Source organism: Suricata suricatta, chromosome 2, assembly GCF_006229205.1.
Source record: "Suricata suricatta isolate VVHF042 chromosome 2, meerkat_22Aug2017_6uvM2_HiC, whole genome shotgun sequence".
Classification (NCBI taxonomy): Eukaryota; Metazoa; Chordata; class Mammalia; order Carnivora; family Herpestidae; genus Suricata; species Suricata suricatta.
In genome coordinates this window covers 104,565,360-104,590,532 of record NC_043701.1, presented here as the reverse complement: position 1 = coordinate 104,590,532, position 25,173 = coordinate 104,565,360, and the positions used below count along the sequence as shown (strand labels likewise).

Below are 25,173 nucleotides of genomic sequence, written 5' to 3'. Positions count from 1 at the left end.
TCTTGATTTTGGCTGAGGTCAGGATCCCAGGGTGATATTGGGCTCTGTGCTGAGCAGGGAGCCTGCTTGAGACTCTCTCTCTCCCTCTGCCCATTCCTGCTTGCGCACACTTCGCTCTAAAAATAAACAATTATTTAAAAATTAAAAAAAAAACTCCTCTACTAATTAAAAAATATCTAAGTTACATGAACTCTCTTTTCCTGGAGTATTAGTTGCTTTTTGAAAATGAGTTACTTTAATCAAAAAGCATTTTAAAAGTGAATTTTTTCTTTTATTAAAATATATATGCTTCGTCCCACGTCTGAAGAGCTGGAAGGGGTCAAGACTTGTGCTCTCTAAGCCCTGAAATTAGAAGATAAATAGTTTCTCTTTATACTCTGGGGCATTTCCCACTTGAACTCAGGTAAGTACAAAGGCTCCAGAAGGCCAGAAGTTGTGAAATCACAAGGTGATGGAACCTCAGAGAGTAAATCAGCAGAACAGACCAGCTGCAGACAATTTAAGAACCATTACCCAGAAGGGCAGCAGTGACATCACTCAAAGTTAAAACTGAACAGAGTTTAAAAGGCTAGCTACTTTAGTAACTATTTGCATTCAGGGATGGCAAACAAAGACTAATACAAAATAACTAGGGAATTAAGCTATTACAACTTACCAAAGACCCAAATATTACCATCTTTAACGCGGTGACAATTTCACAGAACTTTGGAAAGACCCAAATTCTCTAAGCTGTAAGCAGTAACCCCCCTAAATACACGGAGTTATAAAGTCACGACCTACCATATCCACAACGGAACAGAGGCCGCCGGGTACCGCCATTCTGCATCTAGAATCACGGGAGGTACGCAGAGGGCACACAAAATGTCCGATCTCTGCCCTGAAACAGGGCCTGTTTCATTGAGACACAAATACAAAATAGCTAAGTGCTGCACACTAAATAAAATATGGGTCAAAGACCTCAGCAATTAGTGTGAGCCCATGTGTGTGACCAGGGGCCAACAGAGAGGGGTAAGACCCTTGTGTCCCCCATAAATACGACTTAACTGTCGACCCTGCAGCTCGGGCTCTGCTCTAAAACCTGGGGACAGAGCCAGGAGAGGGTCCTGCTCTTAAGGAACATTTATTCTAATGCCGAAATGAGGAAACCAAAATGTAAACAAATAAATGTGGTATTAATGAATCGTGATCAAAGTTAAAAAGAAAATGGGACACTTGTGAAGGTGAGTGATGAAAGGGAGGTACTTGAACTTGGAAGACCTGGAAACACATAGAACAAAGACATCAGAGTTGAGATCCAAATGACGTGGGGGAAGTGTGGGAAGAGTGTTCCTGCCAGAGGGAACAGCGCATATGCAAAACGGTCCCTGGAGCTCTTCCCGCACATCCGGGTCCTCATCTCTCTCACTGCAGCAGGTGACAGGCAGGTGACAGTCCGGGACTGGTGTCTCTCAGACACAACTTTATTTGGTTACTAAATTATTCAAGCCTGAGAAGGTAAAAGCATATGCTAATGAGTTCTTTCCACATATACACACACACATATATACAGACAGATCTACAGACAGATAATCTATAGACAGATCACCTTAAAAGTATCATGAAATAGTAACACTTAAATTCTAAGGAACATCTGTTCTAACATTTTGTTCTAACATTATTTTAATCAATTTTATACCTAACTCCTTTGTTCAATACATATACCTGTTTGACATGCTTCTGAAAAGGCAAAGAACACCTATATTCTGTAAATCTATTCACCCATCTAACAAATATTTGAGCACCTAATTATGCTCTGTTCCAGCTGATTTCCTTTTTATCTCTCCTTTTCCTCTCAATTTAACACTAATCATAATCTATGTTGGGTTTTAGTTTACTTTTTCAACTTAATTTCTTGAGCTATTTAGTGGAATTATCTAGTTCTAAAGTTCTCAATATTGGTCACACATTAGAATCACTTGAAGAACTTAAAAATAATAATAATAATAATAATAATAATAATAATAATAAAGCCCAAGGAGCGCCTGGCTGGCTCAGTTAGGCAGCATGCAACGCTTGCTCTCAGGGTTGTGAGTTCCAGTCCCATGTTGGGTGTAAAGACAACCTAAAAATAAAATCTTAAAAAATAAAATTAAAAAATAAAAAGAGCCTAAGCCTCAGTTGGCAATTAATTTTAAGATATTTGATGCTAAATGCTATAAACTAGTTAAATAACAAAAAAATCTTCTTGCTCTCAAATTTTGAATATTACAATAATCAATAACTCGGTAGGCCAGAAGAGCAATAGTTTACTCAAATGATATATTTTATAAAAGTATTACAAAGAATGGGCTAGAAAATCAAAAGCAAGCAAGCACAAGAGTGTGGCATAAACATGGGGAAGCAAAAGAAAGCAAGAAAGTACTCGACCATGAAGCAAATGCTTTGTCTCTGAGATCAGAGGCTTAAAGAGAAGGATTAAGAAGGAAAAGAAAGATCTCAGTGCATTCCAGGGAAGAAAAGTCCAACACCCCTCCTGCTTATTCTTCTAACAGAGCACACACCTGGTTGATGCAATCACATCCTGATTGGTGCCAACCTTCCCAACTGTCCCACGAACACCAAACGCGGCTTTGTACAACCAGTGATGGACTGTGTGTATGCCAAGGGTGCCCCTGCAGAACTGCAGAACACACAGAGAGCAGCCGACCACGAGGACTGCTGTACAGGGAGTCAGTCAGCCCACGTTTGACACTGTGGCATCAGCTGACCCAGACCTTAAGGGAAGGATCTGGAAGATCCCTGGAGTTCCCATCACATACATTTCTAGCCACAGATAGAGCACTGAGCAGCTGCCTGATGATTACGTAGCCCCTCGGTTCTATTTCAAAAGACAGGGGTCCTGAGCCTTCCTTTACCCACTGTTTGTCTCCACTTCACACAGCAAGATGCTACCGCAGGAATCAACCTACTTCCCCAGGCTAAAAGCACTCACTTTCTGATGTTCTGAAACTGGTAGTTTGTATCATTTTAAATTTTGTCAGATCTTCTTATAAAACAGATGACTGCTCATGTTAAGAAAAAAAAAAGAATATCAAAAGCAAGGACAACGAAATACCACTTCTTTTGCAAGAACCTCTTCTTACCAAGTGCCAATCAAATCCAAAGTATTTCCTATCAGTAAACTTTTCTATGAAATGAAATGTAACCTAAGGTCTAGATATGGCTAATTCAAATTTTTCTGTGGCAGTCAGTCTCAAACTGATGTGGAAGAGAAAGGCATCAAACCAAGAACCTGCAAGGTGAGCGCTCACCTCCCGTGCAGGGAAGCGGCTCCCAGGAGCGGGAGTCCCTCGGCATCAGCCGCGGACCCGCTCTAGGGCTGCTGTCTGCACTTCGTGGCTTTCCCCCTTCCCTTCTCCAGATGCCGTCAACAAAGTCCACCGCAAGCAGGCCACCTTCTCCCTCTCGCCTCATCTACTGTGCCTAAGCTGCAGGCCGAGAGTGCAGATCGCCAGCCTTGTCAGAATTTCTTCTGAAATGTGACGCGGGCCTCGATCTCGTCCCTACTGGGGAAAGGCTGGCACTCCGGCTTTTGACTTTGCACCATCTTTTGGGCTGTTCTTAGAATTCTGATTGTCCCATTTCCCCAAGTTCCCAGCTGTGGCCTCTTGTAAGGAACACGTTATGGTATTATGTGCCGGGACTGAAGCAAGGGAGGGGGTCAGGAGATATGGCCCGTGACTTGCCCCCAAATAACTGCTGTGTGACTTTAGGTGACGTCAGGACACCTCAGGCCTCACTTTCCTCATCTTTAAACCAGAAAAAGTGACTACCATCTTTCTTTCAAGGAAGCACAAAATGTCAAGGGCTGGGAGAGGCTGCAGAGATGATGCAGATAAGCACCAGCCCATTAGACTGCGAAACTGGAGCCAGAGGCGAGTGATTAGCCCCAAGTCACAGACCTGTGGACAGCAGGGCTGAACGTGGGACCCACGTCTCCAGGTCACAGACACTCACCCAGCACAATACAAGAACATCTGAGCACCTGGTCATTGTTTCCTTTTCTATTTCCCCATTAGAATATACACTCCTTGAGAATAGGGACACCCTTGACTTACTTCCTGCTTCAGTATCCCCAATTCACCCAACAGAATAGGGGGGAGCCTCAGTGACTCACGCCTGCTAGTTCTCTCATGTCTGCAGATCCTACAGGATCCCAACCCCACTAGTTCTGTCATGTCTGCAGATCCTACAGGATCCCACCCCCACTGGTTCTGTCATGTCTGCAGATCCTATAGGATCCCACCCCCCCAGTTCTGTCATGTCTGCAGATCCTACAGGATCCCACCCCCACGAGTTCTGTCATGTCTGCAGATCCTACAAGATCTACAAGAAGCCACCATAAAGATGGTTCCCGATTTCGCTTCTCATTAAAAAGGTATCGTGTGTCTACCCAAGGTGCCAAGAAAGCCACTGTGTGCTGGGGGTGCAGGAAAGGAAGTGCAGGCAATAGAGGCAGACCGGCTTGGCACAGAATCACCCTGCCTGCCAATAAAAACTGTCCCGCAGGGTAATGAGCCTCTTTGAAATATGTTCAAATGTTTTGGAAAATGTTTTCTCATGGGCCAGTGAACTAACCAGTCACCTTTACACACGAGACCAGACAAGTATTTTGAAAAGAGCGCTGCCTGCAGTGTAGACCAGGGACTAGAAACAGGCAGAGACAGGTACAAGGAGACCATGTAAGAGGCCTTGACGGTGTGATGGCCAGAGAGCACTGTGAAGGGAGCACTGTGAAGGGTGCACAAAGAGATGGAGAGTAGATGGATTCCAGAGGTATTCAGGAAGCGAAATCCACGGGACTTGGTAATAGACTGGATTTTGGAAAGGCAACGGGAGGAGACTTCTGGTTTGCGGGCTTATAACTCGATGCATGGTGGACCATTTACGGAGATGGGCAACAGGACAAGAAAGCTGGCTTTCAGGAGAGGAGATGCTCGCCAATTCAGTTCTGAACATGGTGAGTGTGAGGGGCCACAGAGACACCAAGAGACGTCAACAGGGTCAGTACAGTTCGGAGCTCAGGAGACATGTAGGCCAGACACAGGAATCTGCCTCACCTGCCTACAGCGGGTCCCTAAAGCCACATGAAGGGCCATCTAGAGAAAGGAGAGGACACATGACTGAGCCCATAACCAGCCATTCATCAGCGACAAGGAGGCAGGAGACAGGCCAGAGAGATAGGAAGAAAATCAGAAAGCCAGGCAGAGCATTTGGTCCTCGGAGAGGTCAAGTAAGGAGACAGAAAACGGCCAGCTGGATCGACTTACACCCAGTGGATGTACATTGTTCTTACATTCTGAGAACTCTTCGCTGGAGTCATGGGGCCTTAAGTGACAGGTGAGAAAGTAAAGACAGCCCTGGAGCCCCGGCTGTGACATGCTCCAGTGTCAGGGCCACACCAAGAGGCAAGAGGTTCAAGGGGAAAGGGGCGAGAAGAGGAGCATGCACGCATGCCAAGGGGAAGGGGTGCAGGAGAGGATACCAACAGGGTCCTGGGAAAGCAGGAGGACGGTGCTCCAGGCGTGGGGAGGAGCGAACTGGAGGAGAGGGGAGAGCCCCTCCGCATGCCAGGGGAGGAGGAGGAGGGAACAAATACAAGGATGGGATTGTCAGCAGCAGGATGAAGGAGCTCCCATTTGATGGGCCACTATTTCTCCTGTAAAACTGGAGATGAAGACATAGGTCGGGGCGGAAGGGAAGGCTAGGACGTCCGCAGCACACCCACGCAAATGGGCCTAACCTACCTTCGTTAGCATTGCCACTCTCCCCTACTGCCAGCACCCTACGTTCTATCCATCTACACGCTGAGGTCAAGCCTAAGGATCTTGGTATTTTTAAGCTCACAAAGTATGATATTGCCACCACCTCTGCCCCAAGTGGCTCTTCCTATCTGCTGCTCCTGTGTTTTGATCACTACATCTTTCACAAATCTTTCCCCTCCTCTGTATTTCTCATCAGATCTCATAAAAACCACTGAACTTAAAAAAATTTTTTTAACGTTTATTCATTTTTGAGAGATAGAGAGAGAGTATGAGTGGGGGAGGGGCAGAGAGAGGCAGACACAGAATCTGAAGAGGGTCCAGGCTCTGAGCTGTCAGCACAGAGCCCGACATGGGGCTCGAACTCATGAACTCATGAATCGTGAGATCATGACCTGAACCAAAGTCAGACGTTTAACCGACTGAGCCACCCAGGTGCCCCTGAAATAACTTAGTCACCTGCCGCCACTCAGCCCCAATACGACCGACAGGACCATGTAATTTCCTGCTTTAAACTTGGCTGTAACTCCACAAGGGACACTGCCTCCACATAGAGCCCTCGCTGCAGCACATAAGGTACAACTTGCAGCCCCAGCCCATGCACCTTTCCTCCCTGCCGGCCTCACTCCTGGCCACCCTTCCAGGCCCCAGCCTCCCTGGACGAAGGGTAGATTCTGGGCACACACGTTCGTCCCACCATTGTGCCAACGCCAGACCTTCCCTATCTTTCTACCACCACGTCTAGACTGCTGGCTGGCACCCAGCAGGCGGCCACTGAGTGCCCGTTTACTGAATGAGCTCCTCCACCACTGCCCAAGCAGGTCCGCCTCGTGTGTGGCCAACTGATGACACATTTCTAGTCAACCGATGGCATTTCAATCCATCTCCCCCTCCCGGTGAATATACGATCTTCTCTAACTCTGCCTCAGACACGAAACCTCTCCAGTTACAAAATGTGTAGAAACACACCCCGAGAGCAAGCTCTCCACGGAACTGTAACTTATCAAATGTCTCTCGGAAGGAAACACAAACTGCAGATAACCTTGATCTCCAGGTCCCGCCTAGAAAATCAATAACATTTGAGGCAGAACAGCTGGTCCGCATTATTTTCCTTCTACCTATGAAGCGGTCAGGTTAATTAGCGCCACAAATGATACGGCACCTTCGGAAGTTTTAGAGCCACGGAGCCAGGTTGCTCTCTCCCTACCTCAAGGGGCTAGTTTAGCACTCCTATTTTGAGATTTCTACTTTCCGAAGCTGCTTCGACCAGAGGCATTTTGTCAGCTCAGAGTGAGAAAGGTGGTGGGGCTAGTGAAGGCTGAGAAATGCTCCTGTTGTGCCTAAAGGAAGCCTGAAGTCCAAGGACAGACAGGCTAAGGAGATTTCTTTGCCCTGAGATGCTTTAACTCCCTACGTGTGCCTTTTCTTCGTTCAATGATCTCTCCTCATCATGTAACCTTAGCTAACAAAGGGCTTCTGGTTCAGTGAATTCACTTTGTCCTCTCTTCTAGACATTCCATTCGAGTTACACCGTTTACTACAGGGGTTTGGAAACACCATCGTACCAGAACAAGAATACATTCTTCCTCAGTCTGGACAGCCCTGCATGTTAAAAACAATGATGGCCACGTTACAGAGAATACAGATAGAAATGCTTTTGAAAACCAGAGTTTGGGAGATAGGATCTGAATGCAAATATCAAAAGGGGACTAGCGGGTTAACCTCGACAAAGAAAAAAAAAATATTGGAACTTGAAGTCATCAAAAAATAAGACACTTAAACTCACTCTTTCAAAATTTTAGGTGCCCACAGAGGCAAAACTTTTAACTTTCTAACCCTGAAGCCAGATACTAAGTGGTGTCAAAAATCCCAATCATTAAGAAGTAAACATGTTTTGATAGTTTAAGTACAGGCCCAGAGGGAGACACAAACTGGGTAGCAACGTTCCTCCTAGCTCTGATTCAAATCTTGGTCATTTTCAAGGCTGTGCTTGATGAACCTTTATTGTCAGTAAAACGTTTTCAGTTTAGGTTTCTGTCCAGTAAGTTTACGTCCCACAATGATCTGCAGACAACCTTCGACTTCACCTAATAAAGAGAAATGGGGCAATTTTAGAAGAGAATGGACTGCTTTGTGATACTGCAGTAGAAGTGAGGATAGTGCAATCTTTTATATATCTCTCGTTCCAGGAGCTTTAGACAAATGTTAGGCAAAATCTTTAGATTAAGTGCCTTTTTTTTTTTTTTTAACCCGACCCGATCCCTGGGTGAGTACGTATGTGTTCAGCACACACTGACTGGGTTTCTAGGTGCAGGGCACTGGCAACAGGCTGCTGTCAGCCAAGAGGACCGGCAATTTGACTGCACCCGCACGGTAACAGAGTCGGGTCCTAACAGGGGCGTTTACGTTTAACTCAAAACTTTCAGGCCTTTTCACCCAGTAGGCCCGATTTCGCAGAAGCGCTTCCTCTAGGTTGCACCTCCCAAACCTGAGGCCAAGAGACTCACTGCGAAGTGCAGCGAGGTCTCCGCCGAGGTCCCCGCCGAGGGCGGACGCGGCCCGGGAAGCGCGCAGGGCAGGCCGGAGGAGAGGCCCCGGAGGGCAAAGGAGGGCAGGCCACCCACGGCCCGGCTCCGGGGAGCGGAGCCCCGGCGCGCACCTTCATGAACTCGTCCTTGTCGAAGCAGAGCGTGTCCGGCCCCTTGGGCAGGTTCATCCTACTTTTCTCCATGCCGCCGGCCACCGCCTCTCAGCGCCGAGACTCGAGCGAGGAGAAGCAGAAGGCTGCGCGCACCGATGCCGCGACCGCAGCTGCGGCTAGGTTCCACGGCACAGAGTCACCGCTTCCGCCAACATGGCAGTGCCCGCGCCGCGACCAATGAGCGACGACGCCGCGGCTCCGCCTCCGCTGCCACCGCCAAGAGAGGCGTGCGGGCCGCGGCGGCGGCTCTGGCGGGCGGTGCTGCCTCCTGGCGGCGGAGGGCGGCACTGCGGCCCCGCCACGCTTCCTCCGGGCCAGGCGGGGTGAGCCCGGGAGGGGACCCACGGGAGGGGTCAGGGGCGCTCCCTCCCCACCCCACCGTTTCCGCTGGAAAAATCGGCCTGCACCCAGTGTCTTCTCCCTAAGATAGCTCCGCGGAAAGCATAGCCGTGGCGGGATGCTGGCCCTTTGGCTCTGAGGCCGGTCTCCCAGAGTTGGGCACATCGCCACGTCACTCCTGCGGTCCCTGGGCGCCGAGGCCTCCGTGGGAGACAGGGCCACCTCCCTTAGCCCCGGCGCTCGAGGCGAGCGTAGCTTCTCCTCCCGTGGGTTCCGTTCCTAGGAACTGTCGGAAGGAAGGTGGGCAGCTGGGCAGCCTTGGGTCCTTGGGTCCCCGTTCCACTCCGGGCTCAGTTCCAGGATGGGCAGCTTCGGAGCACAACTTTGGTTCCTCTGGGTTCTTAAAACCTCAAGGTTTTGTCGCTACCTGCTGACAAAACACAGCCGACAAGTAGACGTGCATGCATATTTATTTCTAATCTAAGCCAGGAAGTGGCAATTTTGTGTGTTTGTGGCCAGCATGTGTGCAATCGCCACACCTCCCCGCGATTTCTGAGACTTTCTCCCTCCTCCTCCACCCCCACCCATCCCAAGTTTATTTTGAGATTTTCTTTCTTCTTCTCCTGCTCTTTCTCCCATTGCTACTACCCCCCCTCCCCGTTAGTGTGAATGCCATGGTCAGATGATGATGATTCATTTTTCTTTTTTTTCCGCCTTGAATCTCTGACAACTCAGACCACAAATCACACTTCGCACTCTTCACCCTGCATAGTCTCCGCTTCCTGCAGCCTTGCTTCCATAAACCTGGTAAGGCTGCTGTGGGAGATGCCATTAACCCTTAATAGTCCTTACATAGTTTTGTATTCAAGTCACTCCAAACAGGAAACTGGTCACTTTTTAAAAATGTGGGTATAGAATCTGAAATAACATATTCTCTAGCATGGGGCCTGGCAAGGCTTCGGAGGAAAATATTTCCAGCCAGTACCCAGAGAATATGACAGAGAATGAGAGGTGAAATCTGTCTAGAAAATCAGAATAAAGTGCCAGAGAAGCAATGATGAGAAGTGCACTCTATGGCCCTATTATGTTTGTTTGGAGATAGGAAGTGAAAACCTCGCCATTTGGTTTTTGTTCATTTACTCTTATTATGAAAATTTTCAAACATACATAAAAGTGTGGAGAGCACACGGATTCTTGCCTGTCCACGTCACTCTTGCCATCACTCTGCTTCAGTAACTATATGTTTCATCTGCCCCTCCTCCTACCACTGCAGGGCCACCCTTTGCAGGACCACCCTTTTTTGGGAAAGTGGGGTGTCTAAAATACAGTGTGTGTGTGTGTGTGTGTGTGTGTGTGTGTGTGTGTGTGTAATTTATTTATTTATTTATTTATTTATTTATTTATTTATTATTTTGAGAGAGATAGAGCAAGCAGGGGAGGGGCAGAGAGAGAGAGAGAGACACAGAGAATCCCAAGCAGGCTCAGCACTGTCAGTGCCCCATGTGGGGCTCGAACTCACAAAGCGGGAGATCATGACCTGAGCTGAAATCAAGAGTCAGATACTTACTTCACTGACTGAACCCCTTAGGTGCCCCTGTATATATATGCTTTTTAAAAAGTTTATTTATTTATTTTTGAGAGAGACGGTATGCGCAGGGGAGGAGCAGAAAGGGAGGGAGAGAGAGAATCCCAAGCTGGCTATGTGCTATCTCGAGGACAGAGCCTGACACAGGGTTTGATCCCACAAACCATGAGGTCATGACCTGAGCTGAAACCAAGAGTCAGACACTTAACCAACTGAACCACCCAGGGCCTCTGGAATATATTTTAAAGCAAATCCCAGACACCACAGCATTCCAGGCTCCCCAATACCTTGGTTTATACTTCAAAGAAAAAGGAGGAGAAGGAGGGAAAAGATAGAGGGTGAGGAGACAGAGGCGGAGGACGTGGAGGAGGAGGAGGAGGAGGAGGAGGTGGAGGAGGCAGAAAGAAGGTATTGCCTTACCAACCCACAATGCCACGGAACAAAAGTAACAGTTCTAATAAGCTATTCAGATTGACTCTGAGGCACATGACTTTCAGCCCAGGGCCACACTGTTAACAAGCGACAAGTGCAAACCCAGGCAGTGGAAACTGCAAAGACCACACTCTTAATTTCCACGAGAGGGGCCAAGGACCCTGGGCAGACCAAGCAAAGATGTCTGGGCAGCCCTGCCTTCTCTGGCACTCCAGATGATCTAGTAGTTGAACTGCTCCTTACCTTCACTATAATTCCCTTCGGAAAATGTGGCCAGGCTTTTGGTAAAGAAATGAACCTGAGTGTGTGCACCCTGGGGTGCTAATGTTGGGGACACTGAAGGGATTAGGTGGCAAAGAAGAATGAAGGCCCTGCTGCCTGCTCTCCTCCCAAGAGTCATTAGGGAACAGCCAAGACCCCACAGAGTGGGCTTGGATCATAGGCTGTGGCCACGATGCATCCCACAGAGCACAGAGACCCCAGATGCTAATGGAGCACCCTGGAGGGGACAAAGGAAAGCCGGACAGTAAAGCTGAAACCCGCCCAGAGGACACTGTCACCAGTTTCCACTCAGAGCCGAGAGTCAGTTGGCACTCTCCATTTCAGCTGTGCAGTTTGGGAACTAGCCTCTGGCCAGAGCCCGCTCTGTGTCCCCGTGCTGCGTCAACCCCTTCCCAAGATCCCGACAGTGGCCTCAGGATCCAGCCATGAGAAGGGTAACATGTGGCTTCGCTGGGACCCGTGGGCCAGCTTTTGATGGGTTCGTTGTCTGTGCTGTTAAATATTTCTTTACTGTTAAATGCTTGACTATCATCTTTGGTGATGACACTTATTTCATAAGGAAGGGGAGCTGGAAGATGAAATTAAAAATTTATATATGGGGGTACCTGGGTGGTGGCTCAGTTGGTTAAGCGCCCAGCTTCAGTTCAGGTCATGATCTCACTGTTCATGAGTTTGAGCCCCGTGTCAGGTTCTGTGCTGACAGCTCAGAGCCTGGAGCCTGCTTCGGATTCTGTGTCTCCCTCTCTCTCTGCCCTTTGCCCCCTTCTCTCTCTCTCTCTCTCTCTCTCTCTCTCTCTCTCTCTCTCACTTTCTCTCAAAAATAAACAAAAAAAAGTAGGCATGAAGCCTATTCAGTAGACATAATTGGCAGTCAATATATCCTAATTTCTCCTCTCTTCTCTGATCTGTACTTTGCTCACGAAAGAGACTTTAAATTGACATTTTTTAAATCTTTTCCCTAATTTGTCTTTTTGCCTTAGTCTCATTCTAAAATTTGTGCCTGCTACTTCATTTCTAAGTAAATGTTAACCCCCTTTGACTTCACATCTCTGGAAAATTCTCAGTTCTCTATTTTCTCTGGCACTGTGACAGGTCCCCATTTCTCCTTCCCACTCTTCTCTATTTATACGTTTCATATTTTTGGCAGCTTTGCTGCAGAACACTCAAAATTCGCAAAGAGAAATATTGTGCTCTGGGAACTCACAGGAGCACTTTCTCCAGTACCATCTATATGCCCTTCTGATCCCTTCCTGAACTGTTGGACTAAGTAGCCAAATCTTCCAATGACAACCAGAGTTGTTCTTGTTCCTAGTAGGACACGAGGGTTCTCATACTGAATCGGAAGCTGAGTGTATAGTCTGGCAACGCTTCATTCCCAGGAAAGCCAGCGTGGGGCGGTGTGTGGAGGACCAGCATCACGGTCGAGGCCTCCACTCAACTCGGAAAGCTCACAATGAGCCAAGAAGGCCATTTAAACATCTTCTGTATTTTAGTTATATCCTGTTTCTTTCCTGAGTGGATTTGAGGTCATTTGGTTTGATTCTTAAATAGTTCCCATTCCAAATGGAAAACAAATTAATCCTAAGGGATCCTAAATTCTGCCTCATCTCCCTAACCAGTTAGTACCCAAATGGGGTATGATAGTACTGGAAGATTCTTCCATGTGTATTTTATAACAGACTAACAGTTTATCAGTTTTATTCAAAGTAATACAAATGACAGGGATAACTTTTTAAAAAACATTATAGGGGAAATCATGAAAGATTATGAAATGAACCCTAGAGATTATACTGTCTTCAAAGGAAAGTTAGGTGTTTTCTCATGTACCCTTCTGGGATATCTGATTCTATGGGCTATTCTGTGCCTTTCTGGTGTTTGAGCTATTTTGCAACTCCATGAATCGTACATAATTGATATCAATGCAAATGATCTTGTCTATCCCCGACATGCAAATCAACTTTGTCCACTGAAAGTACAGTTGACCCCCTCTCTTTTGGTAGAAGCCAGTTTTACATCTATTTGCATTCTATTTCCATATATTTGCATCTATAAAAGCAAATTCATTTAAGTATTACTGATTGTATATGTGTCTGCTCTTTACATTCCCGCTTGAAGTGGTGGTAACATCCTCTTGGTTCCCTTGTTAATTAATGATTTAAGTAAAATCCTTAAAAGGGTTCATCTTATATTTGTATAAAAGTCATTATTTTATCTTTTTGAGAAAATTATCGGGGCTCCTGGGTGGTTCAGTCGGTTAAGCATCTGACTTAGGCTCAGGTCATGATCTCACAGTTCATGAGTTTGAGCCCCATGTTGGGCTCTGTGCTGACAGCTCAGGGCCTGGCGTCTGCTTCTCAATCTATGTCTCCCTCTCTCTCTGCCCTTCCCCTGCTCGAGTTCTGTCTCTCTGACTCTCAAAAATAAACAAACCTTTAAACAATTAAAAAAAGAAATATGTATTTAAAAAAATTATACACAAGCAACGTTTCAATTAATAAACTGTGATAGGATTCTAGTAAATGAAAGTGCAGAGAAATCAAATCAGAAGAAATTTTAGAATCACCTCTGTGTCCCAGTGCTATGCCCAAGGGAGGGAATGAATAAAGTTCAAGACCAGGCATCGGCCTTGAAGAGTTCTAAGAATCTGCCTAGACATTGTCATGCATGACAAATGTATATCACTCTTTCCCATCAGTGTTCCTCAGGGTTCAGTTAACCTCTCTCTTCCCAGCTCCCCTTTCCCATAGTGAGATCTCCCATAGTGAGATCAACTGAAACCCTTGGTTTCAGCCCCCATTCATGAGCTAATACCTCTCTGATTGCTGAACCACCATCTGCTTCTCTGCTCCCCACCAGATCCATGAAACCGACCACCTCCCTGTGCTGTTTCAGTTTCATGTCCCACCAGTGCCTCAAAACTCAGCATGTTCAAAACATGGTACATCATCTTTTCCAAAAGACCTGCTTCTCCTCCTTCATTCTGCTTCTTTACAAATGGTTCCACCAATGCCAACTGCGTGTACCAGAAAGCCAGGAATCAGTTGTACAAGGGAGTTGACCTGTTGTGCTTTAAAGCACTTGACCACATACCTCTGATGGATACTTGACACTGATCATGAACTCCCTTGTCTCTCCAGTGGGTTTGCTCCCCTCTAATGGATGACCACTTCACACCTTCAAGAGTTGCTGCAACAGCCCCTCCCCCCCTCTTCTGAACAATCTCTCGTCACTCTAAGATCACGCCCTAGTGTCACACTTCAAGAAAATAAAAGCCAATTATGGAGGAATTCCCCTTATCACCATAGAACCAAACCTATACCTGAATTTGTATCTATTTCTTTTTTAAACATTTATTCAACAAATATTCAGTAAGTTCCTACCATGTACTACACACTGGCCTGAGTGTTTGTAAATCTGTGGTGAACAGTACAGAAAAGTCCCTGTCGTTATGGAATTTACATTGTAACTGGAGAAATGTACAAGAAACACAGATAAAGAAAATGCTCAGGGTTATTAAGAGAAGTGAGAGACTATTAAAGGGGAGTATGTGACCCAGTCCTAACCCACCCAACTGGGTCCCCTTTCTTGTGATTGGGATTCATTCCCTCTAGCCCTTGCCAGGGACATCAAGGTCTCCTTTCCAATGGATTGTTCCAGTCAGCATACAAATGACCTTCTGTCTTAAAAAGAAAAGAAAAGAAAAGGAAAGGAAAGAAAACAAAGACTTCCTTTGACTGTGTATTTTCCTATAGCAACCTCTGTATTTCTTTCCCCACTTCCTTCACAGTATAACTTGTAAACTATTTGTCTATCCCTGTGGGTGCGTAATTAGGGTACCGTGTGCCCAAGGATACTTGAAAACTCTCTAAAGAGAGAGAGAGAGCAGGGGCCTCTAGGTGGATGGGTTTCAGCTCAGGTCGTGATCTCATGGTTCATGAATTCAAGCTTCATGCTGGAGCTAACCGTGTGGAACCTGCTTGGGACTCTCTCACTCCCTCTCTCTTTGTCCGTCCCCTGCTCTCTCTCTCTCTCCCAAAATAAATAAACTTAAAAGGAAAGATTCCTTGTGCACAGAGCATTTTAAGGGAGTCTATTTCCAGATCCATATTCCATATATGCTTGGCAGTATAACTGTGTGTCCAGGATGGGTCTGAAATCGTGATACCCCCTCTCATCCTGGAAAAGCAGTACACACCTCTCAAATCTTATTAGAGCACATGACCTGGGCTGATACCAAAGTTGAAATACTGGCTTTGTTTTAAGTAATGTCCTTCAGTGGGTAATCTTGGGCTCCACGTTTAGCGCTTCCTCTCCTTCTTGTTAAGGTTGAAGGTTAACATTGAAAAGAAGGTATTTGGGCTGATGTTGAAATGCTCTGAAATCAGAAGGACAATCAATTTGGGTTAGTGACACTGATTCCTTTATTTTTAAAAATTTTTTAATGTTTATTTATTGTTGAGAAAGAGAGATACAGAGAGATACAGAGCTTAAGTCAGGGAGAGGCAGCGTGAGGGAGACACAATCCGAAGCAGGCTCCAGGCTCTGAGCTGTCAGCACAGACCCCAACACAGGGCTTGAACCCATGAACTATGAGATCATGACCCTAGCTGAGTCCAGTGCTTAACTGACTGAGCTGCCCAGGGGCCCCTGATTCTTTTATATTTAAATTGAACTATATAGTTTTTAGCGACAGGATAGGAAAAAACACAAGTAAGCATTGCAATGATTTTTCTCCATTCCCGTGTGGTTTGGTAAATGAAGTAATAACAAGCTAGGTAGTTCTTCTTTTAAAAAAATAAAATTGTTTCAGGAAAATTTTATTCCAATGCAATCAATCCTTTCCTATTTCATTTAAAAAAATATTTTCAATCTCTAGTTAATAAAATCAGCTTGTGATGCAAAGTTTATAATGACAAATTTCAGATGCCAACTTAAAAAGGTTCAAGGTGTGGGGCTCCTGGTTCAGTCGGTCAAGCTCTGGCAGTGGTTCAGGTCATGATCACATGACTCATGAGTTCGAGCCCTGCATCGGGCTCTGTGCTGACAGCTCAGAGCCTGGAGTCTGCTTCGGATTCTGTGCCTCCTTTGTTCTCTGCCCCTTTCCCCCCCACCTGTGCATTCTCTCTCTCTCAAAACTAACTAACTAATTTTTTAAAATGTTCAAGGTGCACAAATGCTTGTAGAAGACAGGTGAACCAAACACGCCCACTGCTGTGAAATGTGGGCGTGCTCTCAACGTATCTACGCTCTTGCTTCCTCAGTATACTCGTGGTCACATGGTTTCTCTTCCTACATCCTGGCCCTGTGTTCTCAACCTCCTTCTCTAACTCGTCTCTGCACCTTTGAAGAGCTTAATCCGGGGCCCTCTGCAGCCATGTTCTCCCTCGATCAGCGTTTCACACCTGGGCACTGGTGACACTCTGGCTGGATGATTCTCCGCTGTGGGGTGTCCTGTGCCCTGCAGGATGTGTAGCAGAATCTCTGGCCTCTCAAAGCCAGTGACACCCTCTACCCAATTTTGACCACCAAACATGTCTCCAGCTATTGTTCAATCTGCTCTGGGAGCAAGACCCCCTGCCTCCCAACCCCCATTTGAGAACCACTGCCCTAGATGATTCTGTGTGGCATCACTGATGTCAATACTTTGTAGAAACTGAAGTCTCTGAAGTTAGTGTCTCTAGTCCTAACCTGCCCTTGAACTCATATGTCCAATGCTTACAGCATTTCTTCATATAAATATGTCACAGGAGTCTTATTTTTTAAGTTAATTTATTTATTTTGAGAGAGAGAAAGAAAGAGAGCAATCATGAGCAGGGGAGGGGCAGAGGAAGAAACGGGGAGAGAGAATCCCAAACAGGCTCCATGCTAGCAACACAAAGCCTGACTCAGGGTTTGAGCCCGTGAACCACGGGATCATGACCTGAGCCAAAACTAAGAGTTGGACACTCAACCTACTGAGTCACCCATGGGACCCATGGGAGTCTTATTTTCAACATGATATTTTTTTAATTTTTTAAAGTTTTATTTATTTTTGAGGGACAGAGAGAGAAAGAGCATGAGTGAAGGAGGAGCAGAGAGAGAAGGAGACACAGAATCCAAAGCAGGCTCCAGGCTCTGAGCTGCCAGCACAGAACCAGACACGGGGCTGGAACTCACGAACCATGAGATCATGAAGTCAGACACTTAACTAAGCCACCCTGGCGCCCCTCAACGTGGCTTCTAACCTGCGTCTTCCTAACCCGCTCCTTCCCCAGTCTCGTCAGATTAGTAAATGGCTAAAGCTTCAGCCCTTTAGATGACTCCTCCTTTTCCCTTCTCTCGTGTCTAATCCATCAACAAAACCTTCTGCTTTTACTCCCAAAATGGAAGTCAGACTTCATCTCCGCTCTTCCTATCCACAGCTCTCATTTGAATCCAAAACCTGAAATATTTTTGCACTTCAGGTGCCGCAGTCAGGCTTTGGTCTGGCTACTACACCTCCACAGGTATGTCAGGAGACTGTTAGTAACCGCCACCTTGCCAAATCCAATGAGTAATTCCCAGATTTCAAAGGACTCAACCCGTCAGTCCTAAATGACACTGAAGTCCTTTCACTTTGCTTGAAATACTACACTCTATGCATCTAGATTCTGGCTCTCCCTTTGTTTTCCCCCCTTGTCACTGATGGCTGCTTTCGGTCTGCTTGGCTAAGTTCTCTTGAACTTCCTGACCTTTAAACGTGGGTGTGCTCCAGGACCCAGACCTTCAGTCTGGGTTTGCTGTTGGGTGAAAAATCAAAATCCAACTGAGTAAATTTTAAAGAATGTATTGGCTTTATTTAATGATTCATGAACTGTGTAGCATCTGATCTAGCAGATGCGAAGGAGCTCTGAGGAGCTATACAAAATGAAAGGCTTGTAGAGGCACAAGGGGGAAGGAACAAGGAAGTGACACTAGGGAGAAAAATGCAGGTTGGTTATGGCCAGGTGACTTTCCCTCAGGGGATGGCAGGGGTCTCTCCTGCAGATGGTCTGGCGGCTCCTGATTGACTTGCTTGAGAGTCCATTTCAAAGGGACCCCATACTATAATTAAGTCTTGGTCTTGGTTTGGTAACATGGGCTTAGCATAAGTGACTCCATTTTGGGCCTGTTGTCTGGTTTTTAATGGTTACTTCATAGCAAAGAACAGCAAGTTTAGTAGCTTTAAAGAGCCCAGTTTATTATCTCATCAGTTCTGTAGGTCAGGAGTCCAGGCATAGCCTCACGGGACCATCTGCTCAGGGTCTCACCTAAAGCAGAAGTGAGGATGTCAACCAGGCTGTTCTCACCTATGGGCTCCACTGAGGATCTGCTTCCACACTCACTCAGGTTGTTGGAAGAACTCATTTCCTTGTACCTCTATGTTTTGATGGGAGGTCAGGAGGAGATTCTGGCTGTGAACCAGAGACCGTCCCCAGGCCACCTGCAGTTTCCTACCACATGACTCTCTCCACTGGTGGTTTGAAACTTGGCTCTTTGCTCCTTCAAGGCCAGCAGGAGAGCCTCTTACTACAGTGCAAAAACAGAGTACAATTTAATATAATGTGATCATAAGACTGATACCCCATTACCTTGCCAAGTTCTACTAGGTTAAAAGCAAGTCTTAGGTCCCATCTGCAGTCAAAGGACATAGCACAAGGGGATAGATACCATGGGGCTGTCGGACGCACCTCTGTCCATGCTCACTGCATAGGTATGCCCTCCTCAGGTCTTGAAATATCGCCTGCATCCTAATGACACTCTTATTTGTGTCTCCAACCTGGACTCCATCCCTAGACTTCAGACTCTTGTAATCAGCCACCTGCTTGGCATTCTTGTTTGGTTCAACCACCAACTCAAATGTAAAATCTCCAAAGCCAACCCCCCTGTTTCCCATCAAACTTGCCTCTTCTGTAGTCATTCCCATCTTAGCAAACGGCACCTTCATTGTTCCAGTGCCTTGGGCCAAAGGATTGTAAAATTACCCCAATTCTTACCTTTTCCATACACTCTACACTTAATTTATCTACAAATCCTGTGAGTTTTGCCTTCAAAATATACCCAGAATCTCACCACTTCTCCCCATCCTCACATCTACCAGTTCTGTCTGTCTACCAGTTACTCACGTAGTTCGGTCGTCCTCAACCCAGAGGGGTCGGTCCACCTGCCCCCAGGGGACTTTGACAGTGTCCCATTAGTTGTCATAACTGGGGGAAAGAGCGATTCTGGCATCTAGGGGTCAGAGGCCAGGAATCCTGCTAAATAAACATCCTGCAGTGCAGAGGAAAACCCCATGACAAAAATGTAAGTGGCTTCAAATGTCAACAGTACAGAGGTCAAGAAATCTCAAACTACATTGATGCAGGAGCCCCCTAACTGGTCTCCCTGCCTCCACCGCTGCTCCCCACCCCACAAATCAATTGTGCACACAGCAACTCGAGTAATTCTTTTCTAATGGAAATCAAGTCAAGTCTCTTCAAAACAATCCAAAGGCTTCTCATTCAGCACAAAGTTAAAGTCAAATCCTTATCAGGGCCTTTGAGACTGTACGAGACCCCACTGCCTCCCTTACCTACCCCTTACCACTTGCCCTCTTGCTCTTTTTCTTTGTCCAGCATTATTGGTCTCTGTTCCTTTCTTTACACACGCCAGACATGCCCTACCTTGAGTTTGAGGTTTGCTTTATTTGGAATGTTCTTCTCCAAATAGCACAGTTGCTGATTCCTTAATTTTCTCCAGGTCTTTGCTCAAATGAGAGTCTTCCCTGAAACGCTCCTCTATAAAATGCCAATCTGCTCCCTTATGCCCTCAGCCTCCACTTCCCCTTACCCAGCTTTACTCGTCTTTCTAGTCCTTGTCAACATCTGGTATACATGTGCATTTATTTGCTTATTTTCTGACTCAGCCACTAAAATGGAAGCTCCATGGGGCACAGCAAATTTATTATTTTTGTTGCTAACTATTCTTCTTCTCTTCTTAAATGTTTATTTGAGAGAGAGAGACAGACAGACAGAACACAAACAAGGGCAGAGAGACAGGGAGACACAGAATCTGAAGCAGGCTCCAGACTCCAAGCTGTCAGCACAGAGCCTGACACCAACCGTGAGATCATGACCTGAGAGGAAGTCAGTCGTGTAACTGACTGAGCCACTCAAGCACCCTTCTGTTGTTAACTAGTTTATCTTCAGGGTCTAGAACAGTCCCTGACACCTAGTGGAGCTTCCATAAATATTGAAGAATGATTTGTTTCTATTTTTGTTTTCATTCTCTCTGTTCTCTACACAGCAGCCAAAGTGATCTTTTAAAAATGCAAAAGGAGGGGCACCTGGGTGGCTCCGTTCGTTGAGTATGTGACTCCCAATTTCGGCTCAGGTCATGATCTCAGGGTTCCTGGGATTGAGCCTTGCCTGTCTCTCTCTCTCTCTCTCTCTCTCTCTCTCTCAAAATAAATAAATAAACTTTAAAAAAATGCAAAAGGAATCCCATCACCATCTTTCCCCCACCAGGAGAAAAGCCTTCAATCATTTTCCATTGCACTCAATATACAGTTAACAGTCTACAGCCCAGGGCAGATTAAAACTCCAGAGTTCTTAATCACTGAAATGATTATGGTGTCATTGCTATGAGAGACAATTTAAAAATGTTTAAATATTGGATCCCAAAGTAAGTGTGTTAAAAGCCTAACAGTTTCAGGGATTTCACAGACTCTCATTAATCTTCTCACCCTGTGTGTGTTTCATCTTTCCACTGCCCCTTCTTCCCCTCTGCTGCCAGTGTTCCCCACACCCCGCCTGGACTGCTGTAACAGGCCCTGTAAGGATGTCCCATCGCCCAGCCATGCGCCTTTCTTCCTCCCCTCCCCCCCTTAATCCATCCTCTACACTTATTCCAAAATGATCACTCTAAGTGCACATCTCATTATGTCCGTCTCTTCTTGGAAACTAGTCAGTGTCTCCTAAGGATGTCCGAGTTGCCCTAGTGTAGGATTTTTGTGAAACTCTTTGACGGCAAGTGACCGCGATCCCAAGCAAAGTAGACAGCATGAAAGGGAAAAAAAAAAAAAAAACCGAAAGAGAACCAAACAAAGGAATTTTCAGGTTCACGTAGGGAAGGATACTGTGGTTCATAAAATCGAAAGAGCTGAAGAGCTGAAATTTCCAGATCATGAACCAGGGACTGGAGACCACAGAACACATGTTCTCTCTATCCGTGTCTCCTGTTTACTTCTCTCCATGTGGCCACTTTCTTCTTTGGTCAGAGTCTCCCCGAGTGTTAGCAAAGTTGGCCATCACCAAGTCCTGAATCCCAACGAGCAAGGCCTGCAACATCACTAAAAAGATAACCTCTCCTTCCTGCCATTTACATTCAAATCCTAGGGGGACTCTGGCCATAGTTGAGTCAGGTGGACCCACCACAGTGTGTGTTTATCTGTGTGATCTCCACCAGACCACACAAAGAGTGGAAGAAATTACCCAGAGTCAATGGCATGCTATCCCCAGAAAAAGGAAGATGAGAAAACACAGTCGTCAGACGCAACACAATAGCCAACAGCTTCCACTGTTTACTAAACATGGCGCATTCGACCTTACAGACCTGGTGCCTGCTGATCTCTCCAACTCCACTTTCATCTGCTCCTGCCTCACGTTCTGTGTTTTAACCACAGTGAACTGCTGTGAATTCTTGATGCCTTTGGCTCTCTTACCTCCAGCCGGTCATACCTACTGCTTCCTGTGTCTATAACGCTTTTAGCTGGCTTATGATACAAACATAACACGTCTATGGGGCGCCCGGGTGACTCAGTCGGTGGAGTGTCCAACTTCAGCGCCAGTCACAATCTCCCGGTTTGTGGGTTCAAGCCCGGCATCCGGCTCTGTGCTGACAGCTTAGAGCCTAGAGCCTGCTTCAGATTCTGTGTGTGTGTCTCTCTCTGCCTCTGGCCCACTCCCTCTCCTCTCTCTCTCTCAAAAATAAATAAGCATTAAAATCTTTTAAAAAATACTTCCTGACATTCTTCAGTATTCTCCTCATACATCACCTCCTCCAGGAAGTCTGTTTTGATTTATGGGTGATATTATTTAAGGATAGTAAGGCCAACAGATCAGGAGGCAACTGTCATTGAAAAGACCCTGGGTTACTAACAGATCCCATAAGGAGAGAGCGTGCCAAATCCCTAGGGAAGGATAGGGGAGGACAGATGAAAGCACCAGGGTCTGTCAGGACGGGGCTGGGGATCAGAGCCTTTATTGTGGTTTCTGCAGGATAGAATGGGGAAAGAAGGGCCAGCAGGTTAGACTGGCCGGTTTGAATACTTTCAGCAGCTGCTGGGCACAGGGGCGTACCCTGCTGCCCTGGTGCCTGGCCCTGGTGTGACCAGGCTCCTGACCCTGTGAGTTCCCCTGGAGAGGTGTTTAGGGCTCAGACTCTGGATTCATTGCTTTGTGTTTAAAAAGCACACCCCCAGGTGAGCTGTTTACTCTGTTTAGGAATTAACCAACCCTGGAGGGGCTCAGCAAGGCCTCAGATTGTCAAAGCATTGGAATACAAAAAAATAAAAGACTTGGTTACTAGTCTTCCCTGACATTTTTTCAGCCTCTTCCCCTAAATTGGATTCATGCATCTCTTCTCTGTGATCCTATAATAACTTGTGCATACCTCTGTCACTGCAAGGTGGCAGTGCCAACAATGGTATCCTAAGCAACAGCCCCGGCACACTTTGACCTTCAAATTCCTTCTAGGGAAGCGGCTGAGAATTTTAAGTTGTTTTAATGTAGATTTAATGGATATGTGACCTCATTTTATGCTGATCTCTTGTAAGACTGCACATTGAGTCTTCACTCACATGTCTTGAAAATATTTTTATTCATATATTTTATTAAAATGATGAAAACAACACTCTAGATGTGCTAGATTCTGAATTTCAACACAGTACAGGCCGCCCCCGCATTAACCCATGCAGCCATCATTTATTTCTCTTTGTACCGAGGATACATCTTTCCTTCGCGTTATTATGTCTTTGACCTTCAAAATACACAATTAATTAGGAATATTGAAACTATGAAATTCTCTTTCAAACAATTCAGACCTGTGAATATCTGCTCATGTAAAATCAAAACTGTGTACCTGAATACGTAACTACCCCTCATGCTGCTGGCTCTCTGGTGTCTTACTATCTATCTTGATGTGATGCCGCTCTGTGCTGCGCATATTGATTGAGGAGGAAAACACAGGTTGGTTTTTAGCCTAAAGCGGCTCCATCTGGGCTAACCTGTAAAATCTTAGGCAAAGATGCTACATGTGTACTTGCTTGGCTCCAGTGGACGTGGCTTGATTCACCTTCTTCCCCGAGATCTTCATGCTCTCAATGGGCCATGATGGCCAGCTATCCAATAGCAAGTGAGAGACTAACACACCATGGTGTCAGTTTCAGCTGCTTTCTGTTTAAGGGATGTGAACATGTATTTGACATTCTTAGTGATTCAACTTTGGAGCAGAGATTTTTGTCATTTCTTTTCTTTAAGCTTTTTGGTCAGTTGAATTAAGGAGTGCCCTGAGATTATCATGAGTCAACATTGATCTGCAATTACTTCTCTCTATAATCAAAAGTTTCTCAAGAAACACAACGCAAGTAAACACAAAATAAAGCACAGACATAGTGTGAATTCTGATTCAAATCCTTAACCACAGCTCCTGATTCCACATTTTTATCACCTCAGGGTTCCTATTCATTGACTATTTTAAGTAAATATATTTTATATGTTTGCAGTTGTAAAGTAAATGTATAGTAATGAAATGCACTTTTCTTGCATTCATATTAATGGATTTTGGTTAATTTTTCCCCATTAAAAAATAATATTTATTTAGGTTCTGCTATGGACCGAACATTTCTGTCCTGCCTTCACGATTCATATGCTGGAATCCTAATCTCCAATGTAATGATATTTACAGATAGGGCCTCTGGAAAGTTTTTAGGTCACAAGGGTGTGGCCTCGGTAAAGGGGTTAGTGCCGTTGTGAGAAGATATAGCAGAGAGCCAAATTCCTCTTTCTCTGATCTCCACTATTAGTGTTGAATTATATTCCATTGTATGGATGCACCATAGTTTATTTATCCAATTACCTAGTAAGGACATGTTGGGTATTTCCAAGTTTGGGCAATTATGAATGAAGCTACTCTAAATAGTTCTGTGTAGGCTTTTGCGTGGACATATGTTTCAGCTCATTTGGGCAAATGCTGAGAAGCATGATGGCTGAATCTAATGGTAAGAATATGTTTTGTTTTATAAGAAACTGCAAAATCATCTTTTGAAGTGGTTGTTTCATTTTGCATTCCCACCAGCAATGAATGAAGGTCTCTCTTGTTCCACATCCTTGCCAAAATTTGATGTTGTCAGTGTTTTGGTTTTTTTGCCACTCTAATAGGTGTGCAGTGGTATTGTTGTTTTAATTTGCGCTTCCTAAAAGCACATGATACTGAGCATCTTTTCATTTGCTGTTTGCCATCTGTTGATTTCTGTGAAGATGTGTCTGTTCAGGTCTTTTGCCCATTTTCTGATAAGGTTGTTGTTTTCTTATTGTTGAGTTTTAAGAGTTCTTTGTATATGTTGGATAACAAGGTTTTTGTCAACTATGTGTTTTGCAAATACATTCTCCCATTCTGTGCTTACCTTCTCATTTTCTTGATCAATAGGTGTTTTTGCTCAAAAACAAAAGGATGTCGTTGATTTAAAAAGTTGAAAAGTGCTGTTTTGGTAATGTTCTAGTGTGTAGGTGAATCTCCTTATTTTATTGATAAAGGTTCATTATGTGTTTACATGGGTGCCTTGGTGGCTCAGTGGTTAAGCACCTGACTCATGATCTCAGCTCAGGTCTTGATCTCAGAGTCATGAGCTCAAGCCCCAAATTGCACTACATGCTGAGAGTAAAAAAACAAAACAAAACAAAAAAAAGTTATGTGCTCACAAAAGACATACAGCAAATAGTGGCAAAACCGTGACTGGAACATATGTCCCTAACTACCACGTGATAATTCCTTCTTCT

General features: G+C 45.5%; 1 protein-coding gene and 1 long non-coding RNA gene across 4 annotated transcripts in view; both read right to left on the bottom strand.

Moving 5' to 3' along the window:
* The window catches only part of COG2 (component of oligomeric golgi complex 2), a 48,625-nt gene extending 39,969 nt beyond the window's left edge, over positions 1 to 8,656 (bottom strand). For 2 of the 3 annotated variants that reach the window (XM_029931215.1, XM_029931219.1), the window contains exon 1: positions 8,461 to 8,656. In XM_029931215.1, the coding sequence (XP_029787075.1) occupies positions 8,461 to 8,532 (72 nt within the window). In that variant the 5' untranslated portion in view covers positions 8,533 to 8,656. Of the gene's footprint in view, positions 1 to 780; positions 1,934 to 8,460 lie in introns of those variants that run through there. The other variant, XM_029931221.1, reaches the window with a different exon arrangement.
* Positions 7,690 to 8,452, bottom strand: LOC115284742. Its single transcript, XR_003905330.1, has 2 exons — positions 8,309 to 8,452; positions 7,690 to 7,888 (listed from the first exon to the last, which is right to left on the bottom strand). It is a non-coding gene; the product is annotated as an uncharacterized LOC115284742 (long non-coding RNA).
* Positions 8,657 to 25,173: the final 16,517 nt, after the last annotated feature.